We start from the raw sequence: 24,916 nt of genomic DNA, 5'->3' as shown, positions 1-24,916 counted from the left end.
TCAGAGGCCAAGGCCCAGCACGTCACCTGGGAATAGGGAGCAGGACAGGGTGAGGTGGGAGCAGAAGGTGGGCAGTGAGGAGGAGGTGCTGGGATGGAAACGCCAAGGGGAGCCTCAGGAGGTTGTAGGCATGGGAAAGCAGTGGATTTGCCATTCGGGAGTCATTAGTAATTTTTTGTTTTTAAGAAATGCAAATTCTGGCTGAGCACAGTGGCTCACACCTGTAATCTCAGCACTTTGGGAGGCCAAGGTGGGTGGATCATCTGAGGTCAAGAGTTTGAAACCAGCCTGGCCAACATGGCGAAACCCCATCTCCACTAAAAAAAAAAATACAAAAATTATTGGGAGTCCGAGGCGGGCGGATCATGAGGTCAAGAGATCGAGACCATCCTGGCTAACATGGTGAAACCCTATCTCTACTAAAAATGCAAGAAAATAGCCAGGCGTGGTGGCGGGCGCCTGTAGTCCCAGCTACTCAGGAGGCTGAGGCAGGAGAATAGCGTGAACCCGGGAGGCGGAGCTTGCAGTGAGCCGAGATCGCGCCACTGCACTCCAGCCTGGGTGACAGAGAGAGACTCCATCTCAAGAAAAAAAAAAAAAAAAATTAGCTGAGTGTGTTGGCGCACACCTGTAGTTCCAGCTACTCAGGAGGCTGAGGCAGGAGAATCGCTTGAACCCAGGAGGCAGAGGTTGCAGTGAGCCAAGATAATGCCACTGCACTCTAATGTGGGTGACAGAGCAAGACTCTGTCTCAAAACAAGCAACAAAAACAACAACAACAAAAAGTTTACATTTCTAGCGGGGAAGAGAAACAAAGAAACAAAATTAAAGGCTTCAGGGACAATGAAACAGACGCTGGAACAGAAAGTGTCTGGGGCTGCTCCTGATAGGTAGTCAGGGAGGGCCTCTCAGAGGAGGTGATGCTGGAGCTGAGCCCTGAGAGTCAAGAAGGAGTTGGCCATGCAAGGAGCTGGGGAAGAAGTGTACAGGGCAGAGGGAACTGCATGTGCTAAGGCCCTGGGGTGGGGCCCAGTTTAGCACCTATGTGTGTGCCCAGGGGGCATATTATTGTTGCCGTCATACACAGCTCCCAAGACCTCACTGAGTGACTCTCTGCTTCCCAGATCATGGTGGAAGAGCGGCTAATCCTGCAGCAGAAGATTGTAAAGGCCCTCCAGGATGAGCAGGAATCACAGAGACACGGGTTTGAAGAAGAGATCATGGAATATAAGGAGCAAATCAAACAGCACGCCCAGACAATTGTGAGCCTCGAAGAGAAACTCCAGAAAGTCACTCAGCACCATAAAAGAATAGAAGGCGAGATTGCAACATTGAAGGACAACGACCCAGGTAAGTCCGAAGGGAGGCCAAGGAAATCATAGTGTTCGGGGCAGGTTCTGATTGTCTGCTGGGTCCCAACAGGCTGATGGCTAAGAAAAAGGCCGTGCCTCATTCGAAAGCTCATTCATTCTCTGAGGCCCCCTTTTGTTCTTGTTACACAACGATGTCAGAAGCCCTCCGAGGCCCAGGTTCAGCAGAAGTCATGGCAATGAGTTGGGACATCCTTTGTGCCTACTCAGTGAGCCGGCGAGACACACAGGCTACCGGGGCTGTCAGGGCCAGCGAGAGCAGCGCGAAGTGGAATCATCTTTTCCACATGAAAACATCTCATGCAGGGGCCTTTCAAAGGCTTCTTTCTGCCATCGGCCTTTTGCATCTTCACTAATGCACTCATTACCAGCCAGGATTTATCCCTTAAAAAATTAACCCTAAAGAGGCTGAAAAAAGAACTCAGACTTGTGAGCACTTATTTGCCCCAAATGGCCAAGGTAAGCTGTATTATTGTAAGCTCTTGAAGAAAGTTCTGGAAGTAGAGGACTCAGGCCAGGGTATCCCAGCCTCAGTCCTGTTGACATTTGGAGCAGGATCATTTTTTCCTGGATGGGACTGTCCTGGGCACTATCGGGTGTTAGCAGCCTCCCTGTCCTCCATCCATCAGTTGCCAGTGGCACCCCTACCCCAGTTGTGACAACCAAAAATATCTCCAGACATTACCCAATGTCCCCTAGAGGCAAACTCACTCCTGCTTAAGAAACATGGCTGTAGTCCCCAGCAAGCTGGCAAGCCATCAGGACTTACCTCATTCATTCACTCACTCAGCTCTCTCGGTGGAGCTTCTGTTATGTTCCAATCTCATGTAGGCACTCAGGATCCAATGATGGACAAACCAGATTTTGTCCCCGTAGTAACAAAATTATTGCCCTGACAGGTGATCCAGGATGAATAGGGCACCATGGCAAGGACAAAGAGTGGAGTTCAGTTTCCCAATCCAGAGTCCAGGTCAGAGGGAGGGTGTCTGAGATTGAGCTGGGGGCCAGGTCAGTGGCTCACGCCTGTAATCCCAGCACTTCTGGCGGCCGAGGCCGGCGGATCATGAGGCCAAGAGATCGAGACCATCCTGGCCAACATGGTGAAACCCCGTCTCTACTAAAAATACAAAAATTAGCCGGGCCTGGTGGCGCGCGCCTGTAGTCCAGCTACTCCGGAGGCTGAGACAGGAGAATCGCTTGAACCCGGGAGGCGGAGGTTGCAGTGAGCCGAGATCGCGCCATTGCACTCCAGCCTGGCGACAAAGCGAGACTCTGTCTCAAAAACAGAAAAGAAAGGGAGAGATTGAGCTGGGACCTGAAGGGTGATGTCCAGGTCAGAGGGAGGGTGTTTGAGATTGAGCTGGGACCTGAAGGGTGACTGCATCTTTGTCACCCCCGTACTTAGACCAGTGTGCACTCCACAAATGTTAGTTGAAGGGATAAACAAGTGAGTGAACACGTGAGGATAAACAAGTGAGTGAACGTGTGACTGAGTAGTCAGACAGGACGCTAGAGGCGGTGTACTGAGGTGTAAATGGGAGGTGAGGAGAGGAAGGCGCTAAACACAGATTCTTCTTCCAAGAGAGACAGGCAGGCGGTGGGACCAGGGGCTGAGACCGCACTGCTCACCAGCTTAGCCAAGTGGGTCGCCGGCAGCTTCCATCACTCCGGTGCCCCTTTCCCTGTCTGTAAGTGGATTTGATGGCCCCTGCCTTCTAGAGTAGCTGGGAAGATTGCATGGCCACACACTTGGGGAGAGCCCCCAGCCTGTGACATGGCACACGTGCAGGTCTCACAAGGTGGAGAGGGCTGCAGGTGGAGGCAGGGTTTGTAAGTTGTGAAAGACACAGGTGTGCTTGTAAGCAAAGGGGAAGGACAGTTTCCTCTCACAATGATCACATGTCCCTCTGATACAGCCCAAAAGGAGGAAAGGCCGCAAGACCCGGTGCCTCCCATGACAGAGAGCAGTGCCAAAGACATGGCGTACGAACATCTGATGTGAGTACCCGTGGGTGTGTGAGCGCCAGGCATTCTCACCAGCGCCACCTGGGTGGGGGCAAACAGGCAACCAGCCCCTACCTGGGCCACATTGTCAGAAGCCAAACAAGGAGCCGGGCCTGCTGCCTTCCCAGTGCTGCTTCCATTTCCCCATTCCTTCAGCCCAGACCACATTGTCAGAAGCCAGACAAGGAGCCAGGCCTGCTGCCTTCCCAGTGCTGCTTCCACTTCCCCATTCCTTCAGCAAGGCAGGGCAGTGTTGTGGAAAGATTTAGGTAGACCTACATTCAGATCCTCAGACTGTTTTCTGCTATTTATAGCAGAATACCCAAAACTGGGTAATTTATAAAGAAAAGAGATTCATTTCTTACAGTTATGGAGACTGAGAAGTCCCAGGTTGAGGGGTTGCATCTGGTGAGGGCCTTCTTGCTGTTGGGGCTCTGCAGAGTCTGGGAGTGGTGCAGGGCATCACATCCAGGGGCTGAGTGTGCTAACTCAGGTCTCCCTGCCTCTTTTTATAAATCCACAGTCTCACTGCCATGATAACCCATTAATCCACTAACTCAGTAGTCCACAAATCCATTAATCCATAATTGTACCTTCGTGACCCAATCGCTTTATAAAGGCCCCACCTCTCAATACTGCCACATTGGGGGTTAAGTTTCAACTTGAGATTTGGAGGGGGTGAACATTCAAACATAGCAGATTCCAACTCAACACTCCAGCTGTGTGACCCTGGGCAAGTCACGCCACCTCACTGAGCCTTAGCTTCCACGTTTGTGAAGTAAGGCTGTACATGCCTAGTGCTTGGGAAATCTAGCTAATACTGTTATTAGCTAGATTTCCCAAGGATCAGCTAGAGGCAAGCCCACTCACAGGTGTTATTAAGCAGACAGAGATTTCAAACAGTGGAGACCACTTGGGGGGGGCGGGGCCCTGTAAAGGGTGAGAAGTTAAGGGGTCGGCTAAGTGACCTTAAATAAATGATTTCAACTCTCCTGACCCTGAAAGCCAGTGAGTCTATAAAGAAGTCTATCCTCAAAGAACTGACAGTTTTCAGAGAAACAAACGTATGAATGGGAAAGATCCAGAAAGCAGCACGTAAAGAAGGAGGCGCCGATGGGACGCAGCGGAGGGATTCAGAAGCTCCCCCAAGAGGAGAACCACCTGCCTGACTCTTGCACCAAATCCTAGTGACCCAAGTCTAATGTCACAGGGTTTTTACCCCAAAAAGACAAGGATACTCAGCCTCCGCATTGTGAAAAGTTCCTGACTCCTCCTCCTGTTTAAAATCTAGAAACAGTGGTGCCCGTGACTTGGAGAAGACTCAGCACCACCCAGCTCTGCTCTGGTCCACTTCCTTGGCGTGTGAACATGCTTGAATTCTAAGGTTTTATCCTCAAGTTGGAAGATTTGTGGTTGCAGCCAAGAACACACTCACGTGGACACACACGCATGCATGCACACACAGAATATACTATATCTATGTAGTTATTTTCATTCTGATGATCACCAGTCTTTTTGTTTGTTTGTTTGACATGCAACCTGCCAGTGTTTTACTTTAATTCATAATAAACACAGTACCTTCTAAAGTCTGTATAAGGCTGGGCGCAGTGGTTCACACCTGTAATCCCAGCACTTTGGAAGGCCGAGGAGGGTGGATCACCTGAAGTCAGGAGTTTGAGACCAGCCTGGCCAACATGGTGAAACCCCGTCTCTACTAAAAATGCAAAAATTAGCCAGGCATGGTGGCAGATGCCTGTAGTCTCAGCTACTTGGGAGGCTGAGGCAGGAGAATCACTTGAACCCGGGAGGTGGAGTTTGCAGTGAGCCGAGATCACGCCACTGCACTCCAGCCTGGGCGACAGAGCAAGACTCCGTCTCAAAAAAATAAAAATAAATAAAAAATAAAGTCTTTATAAGAAGAGCCTGGATTTCAAAAGCCTGTGAACTCAAATGAAGTGGCATTAATACCTGCAAAGACTAAGACTCCTAACCCCCTTCCAAAAGGGCAAGACCCACTCCCTGCAGCACACACATGACCTATCTCCGCCAGGCTGCAGTTTCTCAACTTGCTGAGACATGCACCCTGTGTTCTTCCAGTCAAATCCTCACCAAGGCGCCTCCCCTACCATTCCTGCTGGGCACCCTTCACCCCTCCACTGGGCGCAGCCTCCCTCCCATCAACCATCCTGAGTCTCAGGGCACCAAAGGTGTGCTGCCGTCCAGGGGTGTGGGAGGGGAAGTTGTCCCATCACCATCACTGTCCCCCTGTTGCCTGGGCCCCTGTTGCCTGGGCCACACTTCCACTGGCTCCCGGAAGAACACCATTCATTCCCATCTGGCCCCACCTCTCTCCACCAGGAATTCAAAGGGGCTGCTGAGAGAACAAATCCACATTGTCTTCCTCTCTTTTTTCTTCCCTGTCCCCAAAGAATCCCTGAACCTCCCCAAAATAGTCTTCCCCTGTCCCTCCACCATCAGAAGTCCACAGGCACATCAATTCATGATGGTGGGTAGTGGGTATCAGTCTCATGCAAGGCATGTTTGAGCCGCAGACTCAACTCAGCCAGATCCTGTGTTCTATCTCAATGGATTTTCTTTTTTCTTTCTTTCTTTTTTTTTTTCTTAGAGATGGGGTCTTGCTCTGCCACCCAGGCTGGAGTGCAGCCTTCAACTCCTATGCTCAAGCAATCTTCCCACCTCAGCCTCCCGAGTAGCTGGGACAACAGCCACACACCACTATGCCTGGCTAATTTTTTTTTTTTTTTTTTTTTTTTTTTTGTAGAGACGGGGTTCTGACTTATGTAGCCCAGGCTGGTCTCAAACTCCTGAGCTCAAGTAATTCTCCAGCCTTGGCCTCCCAAAGTGCTGGGATTACAAGCACATGCCTGGTGCCTGGCCTTAATGTATTTTCTTAAATGAGGTGCATGAAAAAAGTCGTTTTTGTTTTAGAGTTTTTGAAGACTGTCCTCATCCTTTGCTGGGACTGGCATCGCATGGACCGTGATTGAGAATCTCTTTGCATTTGTACTTGGCCCCTTCCTGACACTCAGGAGATAACATGGAGTTTGAGTTGAACTGACTTCACCTGTTTTTGTGAATTTCAGAGATGACTTATTGGCTGCTCAGAAGGAAATTCTGTCTCAGCAGGAGGTCATCATGAAGTTAAGGAAAGACCTTACCGAAGCCCACAGCAGAATGTCGGATTTGAGAGGTTTGAACAATTTCTGGTGTCTCTTGACCTCCTGACCCACTCGAGAAAGGAAGGAGATAAGGCTTAGGAGTCGGCTGGGAGCAGTGGCTCACGCCTGTAATCCCAGCACTTTGGGAGGCCAAGGCAGTTGGATCACAAGATCAGGAGTTCAAGACCAGCCTGGCCAATATGGTGAAAACCCACCTCTACTAAAAATACAAAAATTAGCTGGGTGTGGTGGTGGGCACCTGTAATCCCAGCTACTCAGGAGGCTGAGGCAGAGGATTGCTTGAACCCAGGAGGTGGAGGTTGCAGTGAGCTGAGATCGCACCACTGCACTCCAGCCTGAGCGACAAAGTGAGACTCTGTCTCAAAAAAAAAAAAAAAAAAAAGAGTTGAAAACCTTGGCATAAAAAATCCTGCTTCCCTGTGCTGTCGCAGCACCTGTAACTCAGGGTCAGCAAAAGCCGTATCCTGGATATGTCCCTGATTCCCACCCCCCACTGAGTCTCTGACTCAATGCCAAGGGGTGCAGGGCACATTCTCCAGAGGACTTTGGACCTCTGCACTGAAATGCAACTTTCTTCTTCAGGGATAATTTTCCTTTAGCACAGATTTGCTTCTGGAAGCAAAGGCTTGGAGGGCAATCCTGGGATCTCCCTGCGGCAGGCCAGTTTGCACAAGCCCTGGCACTCACTAGCTTTGGGACCTAGGGCAAGGGGGCCTCTCCAGGCCTTCTCTTCCTCAGATGCCAAGTAGAGACAACACGCCTTCTTCCTAGGGTTGACATGGACATGAGTGGCCCCTAGAGTAGGGGCAAAATAACTGAGTTCTGTGCTGTTCTGGACAGACACAAACAATGCCGCCTTCATATTCCTGCTTTGTTCCTCCTTGTCTCTGTGCTTTTACTTCTGCCTCCCTCCTCCTTGCATCTGACAGCAGCCTCTCTTTCCCATCTCTACTCTCCCTCAAGCCAAAGGGCATAAACAGGCAGGAGCTGGAAGATGGAACTAAGCCCGGGGAAGTGGAGGAAGGGAAGAGAATGCTTTTATCTTGTCCCCATCCCAAACCCTACAGGGTATTTGCTCCCTGTAGCTATTCCTGTTAACACCCCCAAGGCTGAGTTTTTTTGTAATAAGATATGAGAAAGTGTGGGGTAGAGGCTGCAATGCCAAGTTCACGGGAGATGTTGGGCCCAATTCTATATCTGCTCACTCTTAGTTGCATGACCCCAGGTAAGTCCCTTACCTCTTTGAGCCTCAGTTTCTGCATCTGTGAAGTAAGGATGCTAATAGTAGCTACCTTACACCTGTAGTCCCTGCACTTTGGGAGACTGAGGTGGGTGGATCACCTGAGGTCAGGAGTTTGAGACCAGCCTGGCCAACATGGTGAAACCCTGTCTCTACTAAAAATACAAAAATTAACCAGTCGTGGTGGCGCATGCCCGTAATCCCACGTACACAAGAGGCTGAGGCAGGAGAATCACTTGAACCCGGGAGGCAGAGACCCCCTTACGGGCCCTCCTGTCACTCCCAGGGGAGCTAAACGAGAAGCAGAAGATGGAACTGGAGCGGAACGTGGTGCTGGTCCAGCAGCAGAGCAAGGAGCTGAGTGTGCTCAAGGAGAAGATGGCCCAGATGAGCAGCCTGGTAGAAAAGAAAGACCGGGAGCTGAAGGCCCTCGAGGAGGCACTCAGGTTGGGTGGGCGGGGGCGGGGTTGGGGGGATGGTTTGCCTGGCATGGGGAGCCGCTGAGTATTGCAGAGAGAGGGCTCAGTACATGCTGCTTGAGGAGTTGAATGAATGAATGATATGCGTTTCATGGCTTGGCTTATTCTGTGCTTCTCAAACTTCCTTGTCCAATATTCTAGATGACAGGTGTCTGCTTAAATGCCACTTCCTCCAGGAAGCCCTCCCTCACTCACCTTCACCAAGCATAGCCAAGGGATCCTGCTGTGCTTGGGCTCCCTCAGCCCCTGCACTCTGTCTAACCTACCACTTAGCACACAGCAAGGCTACCTTTGCCTGTTTTGTTGTTGTTGTTGTTTGTTTGTTTTTTTGAGACAGAATCTCACTCACTCTGTTGCCCAGGCTGGAGTGCAGTGGAACGATCTTGGCTCACTGCAACCTCTGCCTCCCGGGTTCAAGCCATTCTCGTGCCTCAGCCTCTGGAGTCGCTGGGACTACAGGCATGAGCCACCAGGCCTGGCTAATTTTTTTGTATTTTTAGTAGAGATGGAGATTAACCATGTTGGCCAGGCTGGTCTCAAACTCCTGACCTCAAGTGACTCACCCACCTCAGCCTCCCAAAGTGCTGGGATTACAGGCATGAGCCACCGCGCCCGGCCCCATTGCCTGTTTATTGTCTGCCCTCCCCACGAGGACAGGGTCTGTGTAGACCTTGCCCACTATTGATTTCCCAGCCCAGCACATAAGGGAACTTAATATTTATTTAACAAATGAATAAACTGGAGGTGTCAGCTTAAAATACATACAAAATATTGTCATTGTCCCATGGGTTCATCTTTAAAAATCTCTGTGAGTTGCATTTTTACCCTCAGCTTATCCATATTTTAGAATGAGTCCTGTTTTCACAAAAAAAAGAGTTTGACTGAAATTGATGTTTTGTGAATATGGTAGCTTTGTGTGCCTCGTGGCCAAAGCAGATTCACATAGTGGCTAAAGGAGCAGACTCCAGACCTGGCTGCCTGGTTTCAAAGCCAGACCCTAGACCAGGCCCGGTGGCTCATGCCTGTAATCCCAGCACTTTGGGAGGCTGAGGCAGGCGAATCACCCGAGGTCAGGAGTTTGAGACTAGCCTGGCCAACATATAGTGAAACCCTGTCTCTACTAAAAATACAAAATTAGCCGGATGTGGTGGTGCATGCCTGTCCCAGCTATCCGGGAGGCTGAGGCAGGAGAATTGCTTGAACCTGGGAGGCGGAGGTTGCAGTAAGCCAAGATCACACCATTGCACTCCAGCCTGGGTGGAAGAACAAGAACAAAACTCCATCTAAAAAAAAAAATAGCCAGACCATCCACCTACAAGCAAGGTGACTGCAGGCAGATTGCCGTGTGTCTCTTTACTTGTCTGTAAAATGAGACAAGCAGAGTACCTAACTTGTGGGATTGTTATCAGAGATAGAAGGGCTAGCCACACATAAAGTGTTAGAAACAGCAAACATGCAGTGAATGTCCCTGTAAAGCCACAGCAGGTGTCTTCAGCCCCAGTGCAGGAACCAAGGGCAGGTGCTCCCTGCCCTGGCCACTCTCCCATAAGTCCCCTGAAACTGAATTCTCTAGAAATATGGGAACAGGAAACAAGTCTCAAAAGAATTCTGTTTCCTATAAAAATAGAGCTCCATGTCCTGGTCTTCCAATGAGTGTAAAAGTAATTTGTGGTTTCCAGAACCTCGTGCCATCCTCCTCTTCTCTACCCTAGGGCTTCCCAAGAGAAACACAGACTCCAGCTGAACACAGAGAAGGAACAGGAGCCCCAGAAGAAGACCCAGACGTGTGACACCTCTGTGCAGATAGAACCCGTCCACACTGAGGCCTTCTCCAGCAGCCAAGAGGTGAGTGCCACCCACTCCTGGGTACTGGAAGGATGTTCAAAGACACAGCCCAGTGGTGGCTTTCTTTCCTTTTGAAGATATTTTCATTCTAAGTTCCAAAAGTATGGCTTGCTTGTGTGAAATGTATAAAGTAAATCGCAGAATCCTGCCTCTTCAGTCACAGTCACCAGAGGTCACAGCTGTCCACGGTGTGATGTGCATGCCATGAGATCTTTCCCTTGGAGAGGCCTCCACGTTCTCACATGGTCAAGAAAATGCAGTGACTGAAGATGAGGTGTGGATTCGCTCCACCTGTGTTTGAATCCCAACTCCTCCACTTAGAAACTCTGTGACCTTGGGGAGGTCACTGTACACCAGTTCCCTGTTCTGACAGTAATGACCACCCCCACCTTATGGGTTGGTTGAGAAATACATTTTATGTATATACACACTTGAACAAACACACACAAACCCATACATATATTTATTTATTCATTCATTCATTTATTTTGAGGAAAGGTCTCACTCTGTCACCCAGGCAGGAATGTAGTGGTGCAATCACAACTTCACTGCAGCCTCAACTTCCCAAGGTTCAAATGATCCTCCTGCCTCAGCCTCCCTAGTAGCTGGGACTACAGACGCACACCACCACACCTAACGAATTTTTGTATTTTTAGTACAGATGAGGCGTCACCATGTTACCCAGGCTTGTCTTGAATTCCCGGACTCAAGAATCCACCTGCCTCAGCCTCCCAAAGTGCTGAGATTACAAGTGTGAGCCACCACGCCTGGCCCATATAGATATTTGTTTAGTAGATAATTTTTTTGCTAATGGTATCAAACCATGTACATTCTGCAACATGGGTTTATTTTTACATAACAGTATTTAATGGGCATATTTGCAAGTATATGAAGATCTGCCTCACCCTTTTAAATGGTTGTGTAGAATTCCACTGTGTTTCTTTTTTCCAACCAGTCCCCTCTTGATGGACACTTAGGTTATTTCTCCTCTTGTGCAATGCTGTCGTTAATGTATTTGTTCTTCCTGAGTTGTGCTTGATGGGGCCAAACTGCCTTCCCAAAGAGCCATGTAGTGAGTGCTCCATGGCTGTGTCTTGGTAGCTGTTCCATGCACCTGCCCAGAAGCATCTGATGGGAGTGTGTCTTTGAGTGAGAACAGCCTTCATTGGGCCGTCCTGGAAGCGGGTGCTCACACTCTGTCCCTATGGCTGGGGCTGTGATACTCTCCATGATCCGCAGCATGCAATGGTGAGACTCAGTGGTTCCTCAAGGCCCTGGTTTCCTGGAGCCTGGGGCTATTCTTTCCCCAGGGCTTTTTGAGCCTAGAGAGCATGGCGTTCCAGTAATGGCCTTTGGATTTTCACTGGGAAGCCAGGCCAAATGTGTCAGCTTGCTTTCCGGCTCTCTCAGAGATGCCTTTCCCCTGCCAGACAGCATTGAGCCAGGGCTGCAAACAGCTTGAACGAAAGGGCTCGAGGTCCAGCCAGCTGTCCTTGGCATCGATTGCTGTCCAGAGCACTTTAACAGAATTGTCTCCTGGTTGCTCAGGGCAACCAGGAAGGCAGGGGCTGCAGCAGGTCCACGTGGCCGTAAGCTCCGTGGGGCAGGGGGTGTGTGGCACTCCTGTTGGAATCCCAGGCTCTTAGAGCAGAACCTGACCCATATTCGTTCACTCATTCAACAACTATTGAGCACCTGCTGTGTCTCAGGCCCTATGCCAGGGATAGGAGAAGACGCACAGGGTCCCACCCACACCAAACGCCCTTGGACTCTGTGCATGTCTGTTGGACTGGATTGTTGAACTGGGATGCCCTTGATTTTTAGTTTATATTATGTGGAAGGATTAGTGGAGGAGGATGGGGGAGGGAGACTGCAAGATAAAAGGGAAAATGTATTTGTTCCTTCTTGGAATGGTTTTCCTCCTTCGGGCTCCTTCCTGCTTTCTAAGCCAGAGTGGGTCAGAGGGCTTAAGAGTTGTATGAGAAAGAATCTCATCCTCTCCAAATAAATAAATTCCCAGCAGATCCGCAAGGAGGGGTCACGTGGAGCTCCTGGTACCCCTCAGGCCAAGCACAGGCTGTGACGGAGCCTTAATGCATGGCTACCCCTGCGCCCCCAAAACTCAGTATCTGCTGCCCCCTGCTATACACAGAGAGACAGAGAGCAAGGGAGAACGTTCCAGGTTGTTTACTGCCAGGGCAAACACGCATCCTCAAGAGGTGACCAAGGCCAGTGTAGAGCCAACGCTGGAAGGGAACCAACCACGCATCCTGTGAGCAGGCTGGAGTCAGGGTCCGAGGACAAGCGAGGCCCTACTAAGCGCAGGCAGGGTGGGCTGCCTCTCTCTCACAGCTGCTGAGCCCTGGTCCCAGCTGGAAAGCCAGGGCAAGCTCCTTACAGCTCCTGTTTCTGACAGGCTCTGTATTTATTGAGTACCTACTGTGCTCAGACACAGTGCTGGGCCCTGGGAATAGCACAGTCTTCAAAGGAGATAAAGACTGCTCTCACGGAGCCTGTCTTCTGGGAGGAGAGACACAGAAATAAACAAGCCAAGATCAAGTAAAATGTCCAGTGGGAATAAGCGCTCTGAGGAACTGCACAGCAGGATTCAGCACAGTGATGTGGGGGCAGGGGGGTGGTCAGGTGATCAGGTGGTCAGGGAGGCCTGTGCTGGAGGAGACCTGGAGCAGAGCCGGAAGGAAGGGAGGGAACGAGTGGTGGGGACATGGGGGTGGGGGTAGGGGACCGTCCCAGGAGGGCCTCAGACGGCACTGTTGAACCCCTTGTAGGAGGCCACGGGCCCTGTTCCCCTGGTGGCAGTGTGGCTAGCACAGGGCCGGGGATGTGTCATACAGGCCTCTGATAAGCATTTGAACCATTAAAGGAGGAAGAACAAACAGATGTCTCCTTTGCTCTCCTCTGCGTTCTTTTCCTGGAGCACTTATCATTCTCCAGAATCAGAGTATTTGTGCGCCTGTCTGTCTGTTACCTGTCTGCCCCATAGAAAATGCACCCACAGCAGCAAGGGCTGGTCTGCCTGCTCCCTGATCTCGCCCTAGTGCCTAGAACAGTGTCCGGCATGCAGCTACTGCTACCATTCAATAGATAGATGGATAGGCAACTTCTAAAATAATTTTGGTTCACTTTATACTACATATATATTATCTTCCGTATCTATAGCTATCTATATATGTATATGTATATGCATGAAATGAACCAAAACTGGTATTTTAAAAAGTATTATAAAAGAGCCAGATTGTCAGTTTCTTCTCTTTCTTGCCAATTTGACTGAAGCCTTCCCTGGCAACTCTATCTACAACTGAAAACCGTTCCCAACATCCCACCCTGTTTCCCCACTTAATTTTCTCTTTACCATTTATAACTTCTACCAGATATTTTCACCTTGTTGTCTGTCTGCCCACACGAGGATGCAAAATCTATGACAACAGGGATGTTGCTGGGTTTAGCAACTACTCAATTCCCAGAGCCTAGAATAAGCCTTGGCACATAGAGGTGCTCAATAAATCGATGTGAGATGAATGAATGAATTTCTTACCCTAGAGAAGCATTGTTTAGCTCAGAGTTTATGAATGGACTTCAGGAGGTCTTGACCCTCTGGACGTTGTATGCAAATATTTGTGTCGATGTGAATTTTTCTGGAGGAAAAAACCCTGCATGCTTCCAAATCTTAAAAGGGTACATGACCCTTAAAAGATGAAAAAGACGGCTGGGCACAGTGGCTCACACCTGTAATCCCAGCACTTTGGGAGGCCAAGGGAGGTGGATCACGAGGTCAGGAGTTCGAGACCAGCCTGGCCAACTTGGTGAAACCCCGTCTCTACCAACAATACACAAAAAATTAGCTGAGCGTGGTGGCATGCACCTGTAATCCCAGCTACTCAGGAGGCTGAGGCAGGAGAATCGCTTGAACCCGGGAGGTGGAGGTTGCAGTGAGCCGAGATCACGCCACTGCACTGTAGCCTGGGCGACAGAGCAAGACTCCGTCAAAAAAAAAAAATGGTGAAAAAGGCCTTTCTTTGTATGTGCTCTTAGTAAACCCAACTCTAGGCTGGTTACAGTAGCTCATGCCTGTAATCCCAGCACCTTTGGAGGCGGAAGCAGGAGGATTGCTTGAGCTCAGGAGTTTGAGACCAGCGTGGGCAACAAAGCGACATCCTGTCTCTACAAAAAAATAGAGAAAAATTAGTCGGGCGTGGTGGCACACACTTGTAATTCCAGCTGCAGAGCTGGAAGGATCACTTGAGCGCAGAGGCAGAGGCTACAGTGAGCCGTGATCAAGCCGTTGCATTCCAACCTGGGCAACAGAGCAAGACCCAACAGAGCAAGATCCAAAAACCAAAACAAACAACAAAAACACACACACAAAAAAAAAACCCAACTCCAACCTGAGCTGTTTAGGATGGTCCATCTGGGTCTAGTGGCCACCATATTGGACAGTGCAGGTATAAAACATTCCCTTCACCACAGAAAGTTCCATGGGGTTCCAGAAGCTCCGAAGCCTCAGAGGAAGGTTTTCATTTCTCCAGCCCAACCAAGAGCCAATCTATCAAATCCCCCTAGCAAATATTAAATAATCATCCTTATCACCAGTTAAAAGAAAGCATCATGGGTTCTCATCTGAAAATGCCCCTCTGGGAGTAGAATTGGCTGTGATTGTTCAGAAACAAGACCAGCATGACAGCAAATGGAAACCTAGGCATAGAACAGTATTAGAAGAAAAAATAAAACGTGGAGAGGGAACGTGGAGGGGCTGTTTTATTTATAGTAATGCTAAATACGAAAGTTGGAAGTCTTCCTACATGTGACCCGATATTTGAGATGAAAAATGTAAATTCTATCTCTGCTGAAGCCCTAATGCTATTTTTCCAAAGGTGCTAAGTGACTGGGTTCCCCTATACATGAATTGTTCACATTTCTGTGAATGTCAGAGAAATCTTCTAATCCCTGATCAAACGCTGCCCGCCCCATTCTGCCCACAGCAGCAATCCTTCAGCGATCTAGGGGTCAGGTGCAAAGGGTCCCGGCACGAGGAGGTCATTCAGCGTCAGAAAAAGGCCTTATCTGAACTTCGAGCGCGAATTAAAGAACTCGAGAAGGCGCGCTTACCAGGTAAGTCTCCTCCTTCCTAGTCAGAGCAGTGGACCCCAGACTCCGGCTCACTTTGGGGACTGACCAGTTTGCCAGGACTACCATGTTTTACCTGCATCATCCCAGAACTCGGAGGACATTGTAATACACAAAAAGATGGGCAGACCATGATCTCAGAGTCAAGTGCAGGCCTTGATATTAAATAAATAGGATTTCATGCATAACTCACTATTGTACTTTTTTTTTTTTTTTTTTGAGACAGAGTCTCGCTCTGTCACCCAGCCTGGAGTGCAGTGGTGCATTCTTGCCTCACTGCAACCTCCGCCTCCCAGGTTCTAGTGATTCTCCTGCCTCAGCCTCCCTAGTATCTAGGACTACAGGAACTAGCCACCACACCTGGCCAATTTTTATATTTTAGTAGAGACGGGATTTCACCATATTGGTCAGGCTGGTCTTGAACTCCTGACCTTGTGATCCACCCGCCTCAGCCTCCCAAAGTGCTGAGATTACAGGCGAGAGCCACCACGCCCAGCCTACTTTTTCTTATTTCATGGTGGCTGGGTGAGAACTTTGTCATGGATGAATACTGTCTAAGGATCAATGTTGGAGAACCACTCACAGTACCCCCTTTAGAGGGGGGTAGAACTCTCCTAAGACTTGGGGCCCACTGCAGGCTGGGGCACTGGTCTAGGACCTGGAAGCCTGGGTTCAAGTTCCATCTTGGTTCCATGGCTGAAGGACCTTAGCAAAGTCCACCCTCAATGGTCTCGGCGCTGATACCTGTGTGGCTGCAGCCTCCTATGAGCCGGGTGACCTTGGCCAGGTCATTTAATCTCTCTAGGACTGTGTCCTCATCTGCCACGGGAGGTCATAAGGATTAAAACAGGCCTGTGTAAGTGTCCTGTAAATAGTTGCTATGGTTATTACATGAAATAACTTCTTCCTGAGCCTTTCTTTTGAGTCTACTTTATTTCTTTTACAGATCATAAAGACCACCAGAATGAATCATTTCTAGATTTAAAGAACCTCAGAATGGAAAACAATGTCCAGAAAATACTACTGGATGCAAAACCGGATTTGCCAACTCTCTCAAGAATAGAGATCCTAGCGGTAACCAAAGAAAATTCTCTCTGCTGTGACTGGCATGTGGAGAGGAGGGGCCTGAGGGCAGACACTAGCTGCGTTCCCTGGCACAGCCATACATGTCAGCGGTTTGGGGCTGGCTGCTGTCTATACTCACTAGCTGGGGCCCCGACCATACCCGCTGTCCAGGGTTTGCACAGGAAGGTAGCTTTCCACTTGCGCACAGTATGGTTCTGCATGGTGTTGACATTGGGCCACGTTAATCACTGAAGCATGGCGGGCCCCCTTTCCAGATCATGTGTGATATTCTTTATTTTATTTTTTATTTTTATTTATTTTTATTTTATTTATTTATTTATTTATTTATTTTTTGAGACAGAGTCTCACTCTGTCACCCAGGCTGGAGTGCAGTGGCACTATCTCGGCTCACTGCAAGCTCCGCCTCCCAAGTTCATGCCATTCTCCTGCCTCAGCCTCCTGAGCAGCTGGGACTACAGGCACCCGCCACCACGCCCGGCTAATTTTTTGTATTTTTAGTAGAGACAGGGTTTCACCTTGTTAGCCAGGATGGTCTTGATCTCCTGACCTCATGATCCGCCCGCCTCGGCCTCCCAAAGTGCTGGGATGACAGGCGTGAGCCACCGCGCCCGGCCGATCACGGGTGATATTCTGCAGAACATGTTCAGCAGGCTAATAGATCATGTTATGCCATGAGTTTGCCTAAAGTTTGCTTTTCGCTGTTACCTGAAAAACACAACCACATAAAAGGCAGGAGAAGGGATCCGTGATTCAGAGCACACAAGTTCCTAGAGTCAGAGGGACCTGTGTCCAGATCCGAGCTCTGCAAGCTGTGTGACCTTGGGCAAGGCTCTTGACCTTTCTGGGACTCCATTTCCCAGCTGTAAAATGATGACAAAAATACTGAAGGAGATAATTCTGGAAAGCGCTTAGCCTAGTGCCTGGCTCAGAGGAAAAACTTAATAAATGATAGATGTTATTATTAAAATTATTTAAATAGGCCAGATGTGGTGGCTCACGCCCGTCATCCCACCACTTTGTGAGGCCAAGAGAAGGGTATCGCTTGAGGTCAGGAGCTTGAGACCAGCCTGGGAAACATAGCGAGACCCCATCTCTACAAAAAAATTAAAAATACGCTAGTCAGGCATGGAGCCAGGTACCTGCAGTCCTGGCTAGTCAGGAGGCTGACATGGGAAGATCACTTGAGCTCAGGAGTTTGAGGCTACAGTGAGCTATGATCGTGCCACTGCTGTCCAGCGGGGACAATAGGATTTCCAGAAGTGCTTTGATTGTGCAGTTGAAGGTGCCTTTTTACCCTAAATGGATGTTTGGGCATTTGATGGACACGTGATAGGTCAGCATCTGTCACAGGACACGCCGAGGGCACGTGTGCTGCCGCAGCTGCATCCACACCACACAGGCTTCTAGAAGAAATAATGAGGCTATCCTACATTCTCTCGGCAGTTTTTCTGGACATTTGCGAGAGTCCAGGAAGAGGGTCTTTGGAAATGAGCTGGTTTTCTAGAGAAAATCAAACCCTACTTCCCTGAGGGTGGGAGTGGAGGGACAGCCTCCAGGTTGGGATCAGTTTGATTCCCAGCCTGACCCGCTCCCAAGACAGGCCTTCCCCTCCACAGGGCCTCAGTGCCACCACAGACACCATGCAGCAGGAAACCTCTCCACTCTCTCAAAAGTCCTCAATCTTCCGACACAACACTGGCAGCAATTCAAATTAAGATAAAGGGGCCAAGCACAGTGGCTCATGCCTGTAATCCCAGCACTTTGGGAGGCCAAGGCGGGCAGATCACTTTGAGCTCAGGAGTTCAAGACCAGCCTGGGCAACATGGCGAGACCCTGTCTCTACAAAACATTAGCCAGGCATTGGTGGCTCACGCCTGTAGTCCCAGCTACTCAGGAGGCTGAAGCTAGAGAATCACTTGAGCCCAGGAAGTGGAGGCTGCAGTGAGCCGAGATCACATGACTGCACTCTGGCCTGGGTGACAGAATGAGACTTTGTCTCAAGAAAAAAAAGAAAAGAAAAATGAAGAGAAGGAGCAGGAGGAAGAACAGCTGGCATTTACTGAGTGCTTACTGTGTACCAGGCATTGAGCAGAGCCCTTCACATGTGTTATTTCATTTAATCCACACAGCAGCCTGGGTCAGTTACCATTGTTATCCCCGTTTTACAGATAAGAAATATGAAGACTTCAGGCCAGGCACGGTGGCTCACGCCTATAATCCCAACACTTTGGGAGGCCGAGGCAGGCAGATCACTTGAGGCCAGAAGTTTGAGACCAGCCTGGCCAACATGGCAATACCCCGTCTCTGCTAAAAATACAAAACTTAGCCAGGCATGGTGGTGCACATCCGTGCTCAGGCGTGAGAATCACTTGAACCCGGGAGGCGGAGGTTGCAGTGAACCAACATCGCACCACTGCACTCCAGCCTGGGCGAAAGAGTGAAACTCCGTCAAAAAAAAAAAAAAAGAAAAGAAAAGAAAGGAAAAGAAAAATTAAGGCTTCAGAAGGTCAAGCACTTCACCCAAGGTCACAAAGATAATGAATGACAGAGCCAGGACTGTGTCCCTGGAGGTCTGCCTCTTGCAGCCTGCTGGTCTGCAGAGAAGGAGATGGGGATGGTGTGATCGAACCTGCAGCCTGGACTCTTCCTTAGGTCACCCGCCCTCCGGACTCCTGCAAGCTGCAGGAAAAGAGAGGGGATTCTGAAGGGGAGTGCAGAGGATGCAGTTCAGGGAGCTGGAGACACCAAGCTGTGTTTTAGGTTCTTTTTATAGAAGAACTGCCCAATTTATTGTCATCTTTAAATACCTGCTTTATTCTCATCTCATAGATAGATAAATGTGTCCACTCTTAATATAGACAAATATGTTACACTTACCTATCACAGTCACCTTTAGGCTTTTAGATTTTTGTGAATGGGTTTTTTGTTTTTGGTTTTTTTTTTTTAATCTCCCAGGTTTACAGTATAGAGCCGGTAAATGCTGCAAGCTGACATGCTCTTGGTGTTCGTGGCGAGCACTTAATACCCAATTTAGTTGTGAGGGGATGTATGGGGGTTGTCCGTGGCCTCCAGACTCCCCCCTTGGCCTGGTGGCTTTTCTATGCCTTTGGCTGGGGCTTTCAGCAAGCAGCCGGCTGAGCAGGGTCTTACCAGGTGCACAGCTGTCTCCTCTCTGGAAAGGGTCTGAAGTGAAGGAGTGGGTTGCCCTCCACACCTGTGGGTGTTTCTTGTAAGGTGGAACGAGAGACTTGGAAAAGAAGAAGACACAGAGACAAAGTATAGAGAAAGAAATAAGGAGGCCCGGGGAACCAGCGTTCAGCATATGGAGGATCCCGCCAGCCTCTGAGTTCCCTTAGTATTTATTGATCATTCGTGGGTGTTTCTCCGAGAGGGGGATGTGTCAGGGTCACAAGACAATTGTGAGGAGAGGGTCAGCAGACAAACACGTGAACAAAGGTCTTTGCATCATAGACAAGGTAAAGGATTAAGTGCTGTGCTTTTAGATATGCATACACATAAACATCTCAATGCTTTACAAAGCAGTATTGCTGCCCGCATGTCCCACCTCCAGCCCTAAGGCGGTTTTTCCCATCTCAGTAGATGGAACGTATGATCGGGTTTTATACCGAGACATTCCATTGCCCAGGGACGGGCAGGAGACAGATGCCTTCCTCTTGTCTCAACTGCAAGAGGCATGCCTTCCTCTTATACTAATCCTCCTCAGCACAGACCCTTTACGGGTGTCGGGCTGGGGGACGGTCAGGTCTTTCCCTTCCCACGAGGCCATATTTCAGACTATCACATGGGGAGAAACCCTGGACAATACCTGGCTTTCCTAGGCAGAGGTCCCTGCGGCCTTCCGCAGTGTTTGTGTCCCTGGGTACTTGAGATTAGGGAGTGGTGATGACTCTTAAGGAGCATGCTGCCTTCAAGCATTTGTTTAACAAAGCACATCTTGCACAGCCCTTAATCCATTTAACCCTGAGTTTGACACAGCACATGTTTCAGAGAGCACGGGGTTGGGGGTAAGGTCACAGAATCTCAAGGCAGAAGAATTTGTCTTAGTACAGAACAAAATGGAGTCTCCCGTGTCTACTTCTTTCTACACAGACACAGTAACAATCTGATCTCTCTTGCTTTTCCCCACACTGAAGTGATGCTCACCCACCATCTGCATCATCTCTGGAAAGGGTTGGAAGTGAGCGTCCAGTTTCTGCTGCATGAAAATGGCATTCCTTTAATAAAAGGAGGGGGGATATTTTCTATTTAACCTGCATTCATTCATTTGACAAACATGCCCACTCTGTGCCAGGCGCCATGCTGGGCACAAGGACGGGGAGAGTGAGCAAACAGCAACACCATCCCTGCTTCTATGGCACTCTCGTCTGGACCAGTGTTTCCAGGCCTTAGCACTGTTGATATTTTAGGGCCCCACAATGTGGCGTGGTTTGTGGGGGGATGTGTGGATGTCTAGTAGCGTCTTTGCTCTCTACCCCCTAGATGCTAGTAGCACTCCCCGCCTGCCGTTGTGACAATCAAAAATGTGTCCAAACACTGCCAAATGGCCCAGGGGAGGGGACAAAACCACCCCAATTGAGAACCACTGTTCTAGAGGGAAGACAGGAGGTGATCAAAGAACAAGACAAGTGATGTATAATTACAGAGACTTCAAAGACAGAGTCATTCTCTGAAGGGTGGGAATACAATTATAAGAAAGCAGTTGACAAAGGAATCAGACGGAATGATCAGGACGCGGACTGAAAATCAACTCTCTTGAGTTAATCTTCGGTAATCACACAGTGCTTTAGCTTCCAGTCATAGAAAGTCATAATGGAATGTCAAGAGAGGCCTTTCATTTCTTTCTGATTTCAGCCTCAGAATGGCCTTTGCAACGCAAGTTTCGGCTCAGCCATGGAGAAGTCAGGGAAGATGGATGTGGCTGAGGCTTTAGAGCTCAGTGAAAAGCTGGTACGTACATCCAGCATCCAACCTGCTCCTGTCCAAAGCCTGGGTCCCCTGCAGTCAGTGTTGAACGCAGGATAGTTTAAATATCAACCTCACATGCCTAGTTAGTTACTCTAATAACTCTGCAAGACCTACCTACTATCCCAGCATGGGTCAGGAATCGCATAGCCAAATTCCTTGAAAAACTGGGTGGTTAGAATGAAGTGTTTATATCTGTTGTCATTTTTCACCCCCGGTTCTCAAAAAAGGCATAGCGTAAATGGATGTGGGAGAAAGGAAAGTCATGCTGAAAGCCCCAGTTGCACTCCTTTCAAAGCATGTGCATGTTCTCTGCAATTGCAGAAAGTGAATGAAACAGAATTAGACATTGGCCTCCTTAAAGCGGCCACCAGCGGCCTCGGGTAATGCCTCTTATGCGCGAACGTTTTCCTTGTAGTACCTGGATATGAGCAAAACCCTTGGAAGTCTCATGAACATCAAGAATATGTCAGGCCACGTGTCCATGAAATACCTCTCCCGCCAGGAGAGGGAGAAGGTCAACCAGCTTCGACAAAGGGACCTCGACCTGGTGTTTGATAAGATCACCCAACTCAAGAACCAGCTGGGGAGGAAAGAGGAGCTGTTGAGAGGATATGAAAAGGACGTTGAACAGCTCAGGTACCTCGGCACCCACACGTCCCCACAGAAAGGCCCGGGCCTCCCTTCTCCTGGCTAAACTCAGCCTAGCAGCAGACCCCTAGGTCTGGGACAGGAGGACAGAGACCCGAGTGTGGAATACCTGCAATGTCAGAAGGGGAACAGGGAGGGCACTGACTAGGCCTGGTAGAGGGAATTCTGTCCCCAAGATCACGGCTGCAGAAGTGCACGGTTTCCCCATTCTGTGAACTATTTTCTGTGCAAGCTGCACCTCTTGTGACCCTTGACTTACGGTTTCCCAGTTGTGTAGCATTGAGGGCTCTGTCATATTTTCAAGAGTCGCAGTTCCCCACTCCCCAGGAAGTCAGGAGGGGCTGGTAGCACATCCTTTATCCCCTCCCGCTACACACATTCGGCTGATGAATGGCTCGTTCTGCTCTCTGTACCCCAAATCTTCGTCATGCTCTCCTGCTTGTGATGACACTCCTGAGTGAGCCCCCACTGTGGATGTATTTTGAGAGACTTCCGGGTCTGGCACATTGATGATGATTGGGAAAGATAAGGGAAAAACAGACGCCATCTCTCCTGTGCACGCAGGCGGAGCAAAGTGTCCGTTGAGATGTACCAGTCGCAGGTGGCAAAGCTGGAGGATGATATCTACAAAGAGGCCGAAGAGAAGGCCCTGCTGAAGGAGGCCCTGGAGCGCATGGAGCACCAGCTGTGCCAGGAGAAGAGGATCAACAGGGCCGTCCGGCAGCAGAAGGTGAGGCGCTGCTGCCCAGGGCAGAACCTCCCAGGCTGCCCTGCAGCTCCCATTAGCAATGGCCAAGGGTGGTCCCTGGAGGATCCAGGTAGCACAGAACACAGGGATGGATGCAAAGGGAGGCGACTGGATAGCTTTTGCATCCGACAGACCTAGATTTAGACCAGAGCTCAACCACTTACTATGTGACCTTAGATAGGTTTCTTAACCTCTCTGAGACTCATGGTGCTCATCTGTATTTTTTTTAATGGTGGTTGTTATTCATATTTATATCAATCTGCCAGGTGCTAGGGATACATAAGCTCTCAGAGAGTGGAGATTTGGATTCACTATTCTGAGTGCCTGGCACGCGGTAGACACCCAGTAAATATTTGGTGAACAGATGGGTGGAAGGACAGACAGGTTGATTGATGGACAGGTGGAAGAATAGATGGACTGAGGAGTATACAGGTGGATGGGCAGATGGATGTCCTCGAAGAACATATCCCTTAGTGTGGAACAGAGAGCTGACTTCAGGTGGATTTCATAGCTGAAGGGTGTCGAGGCTGTGCAGTCCAGGAAGGGCACTCAGCCTGGTTAGAACATGCAGTGAGGGCCTGCCAAAGCCACAATACCGCCAGTGACTGCAAAGGAGAGCTGGAGTTTGTGCACCAAAGGGACGAGAGGGTGGACATTCCTGGCTGAAGGAGCCGCAGAGGAAAGGTGTGAGGATGAGATTTGCTCCCTGGCACAGAGTTGGAAATAGCACTGGCTTGAGAAACCGAGATTCCAGTCTCAGGCTGGTGACCCAGCGAAAATGGGTCCCCCTCCCACCACACACACACGCGCGCGCTCGCACACACCCTGGTATCTCATCTGTAGCATGGTACAGGAGTCAGCCGGTCCTGGGCTCAAATCCCCGCACTTATTAACTGTGCGACCTTGTGCAGATCTCTTTGCCTCTCTGAGCCTTGCTTTCCTCATTAGTAAATGGGAGCTTCCAGCCCCTGCCTCGCAGGCAGATGGTGAGGATGAAAGAATGCAGGCGTTCCTCGCTATCTGCTGTCCACTCTCGCTGTCGTCATACCTCAGGAGCCAAGTGCTTTCGGATGGTGAGGGTGCTTGTCCCGTCTCTGAAGCACCTGCCCAGGGCCTGGCGCCAGCCGGTGGACACTGCCTTCCCCATGCTGCCCATGACCCATGCTGCCCATGACCCATGCAGGTGGTCTCCTGGGTGAGTCCTGCCTCAGACCCAGTAGGGTCTACACACTGGAAAGTTTCCCCAAAGCAAGTCACACATGAGCAGCACCCAGGCAGCTTCCAAAGCTCCCTGAAAGCTGGCAGAGGGGCTTTCCTGTCTGCTTTGCAGTTGACATATTCATCATCCACTCCTGCAGCCCACAAGGCACTGGAACAGTGACCCCTAAATAGAGCCAGACTCTCCCTTTCCTTCACTCTTGCCTAAGGTGGAACAGATCCCAAGGCTGGGGTTAGGCAAGTCAGGGAAAGAACCACGGTCACTGTCTCTTCATGACTGTCTCCAGGTCAGGGACTGGGTTCATCTGAGCTTTGCAGCCGTGATAGGGCTTATTAATGCCTCTAATAGCCCTGCCTGGTATGATGATCCCTATTTTACAGATGAGGAAACTGCGCCTCAGAGAGTTAAGAGGCGCCCAAGTGCACACAGTGGCTGGTAAGGAGGGCTGGGACCTGACCCCAGATCCCTCTGACCCTGGTTCTCCTGCTGTCTGCAGGGTTGGCCGTGAGTCCCCTCCTTGTAACTGTCAGCTTTTATGTGTGTGTGTATTCTCGTGTGTGTGTGTGTGCACATGTGTACCATGTGCATGAGGGTTTGCCTGTGTGTGACGCTATGTGTGTGTGTTTGTGTGTGTTGCCTGCCTGAGCTCAGAGAGAGCCAAACCCCCAGAGAAGGGTGCCCCCTCCACCAACCAGGGGAGCTCCTTGCAGAGGCCTGGCCTTCATCCCACAAACCTTGCAGACCACACACAGGCTCCCTGGCTTGCAGCCCCCAAAAATGAAGGCAGCGCCCTGCTCTGGACGTGGCCTTTCCACACTCACCACTCTGAATTAAACATCACAGGCCCCCATCTGCACATGTCTTGGGGTTGCCTCGGGCAGAGGACGGTTTCCTTTCACGCTGTGCCATGCCAGGGAGATCTGGGCAGCAACAGAGTCCTGAGATG

General features: G+C 49.9%; 1 protein-coding gene across 19 annotated transcripts in view; it reads left to right on the top strand.

The window, feature by feature from the left end:
• Positions 1 to 24,916, top strand: part of FHAD1 (forkhead associated phosphopeptide binding domain 1) — a 154,460-nt gene that overhangs the window by 113,365 nt on the left and 16,179 nt on the right. For 15 of the 19 annotated variants that reach the window (XM_019018836.4, XM_055385079.2, XM_055385072.2 and 12 more), the window contains 10 exons: positions 1,125 to 1,350; positions 3,287 to 3,368; positions 6,479 to 6,585; positions 8,101 to 8,260; positions 10,006 to 10,138; positions 15,139 to 15,268; positions 16,230 to 16,357; positions 21,242 to 21,337; positions 21,771 to 21,991; positions 22,568 to 22,733. In XM_019018836.4, coding sequence (XP_018874381.4) covers positions 1,125 to 1,350; positions 3,287 to 3,368; positions 6,479 to 6,585; positions 8,101 to 8,260; positions 10,006 to 10,138; positions 15,139 to 15,268; positions 16,230 to 16,357; positions 21,242 to 21,337; positions 21,771 to 21,991; positions 22,568 to 22,733 — 1,449 coding nt within the window. The remainder of the gene's footprint in view (positions 1 to 1,124; positions 1,351 to 3,286; positions 3,369 to 6,478; positions 6,586 to 8,100; positions 8,261 to 10,005; positions 10,139 to 15,138; positions 15,269 to 16,229; positions 16,358 to 21,241; positions 21,338 to 21,770; positions 21,992 to 22,567; positions 22,734 to 24,916) is intronic. The other 4 variants (XM_055385060.2, XM_055385075.2, XM_055385043.2 and 1 more) reach the window with 1 other exon arrangement.

The sequence above is a fragment of the Gorilla gorilla genome, chromosome 1, assembly GCF_029281585.2.
Source record: "Gorilla gorilla gorilla isolate KB3781 chromosome 1, NHGRI_mGorGor1-v2.1_pri, whole genome shotgun sequence".
NCBI lineage: Eukaryota > Metazoa > Chordata > Mammalia > Primates > Hominidae > Gorilla > Gorilla gorilla.
Note: the sequence above shows the minus strand (reverse complement) of the source record. Positions and strands in the feature narration are given on the sequence as shown.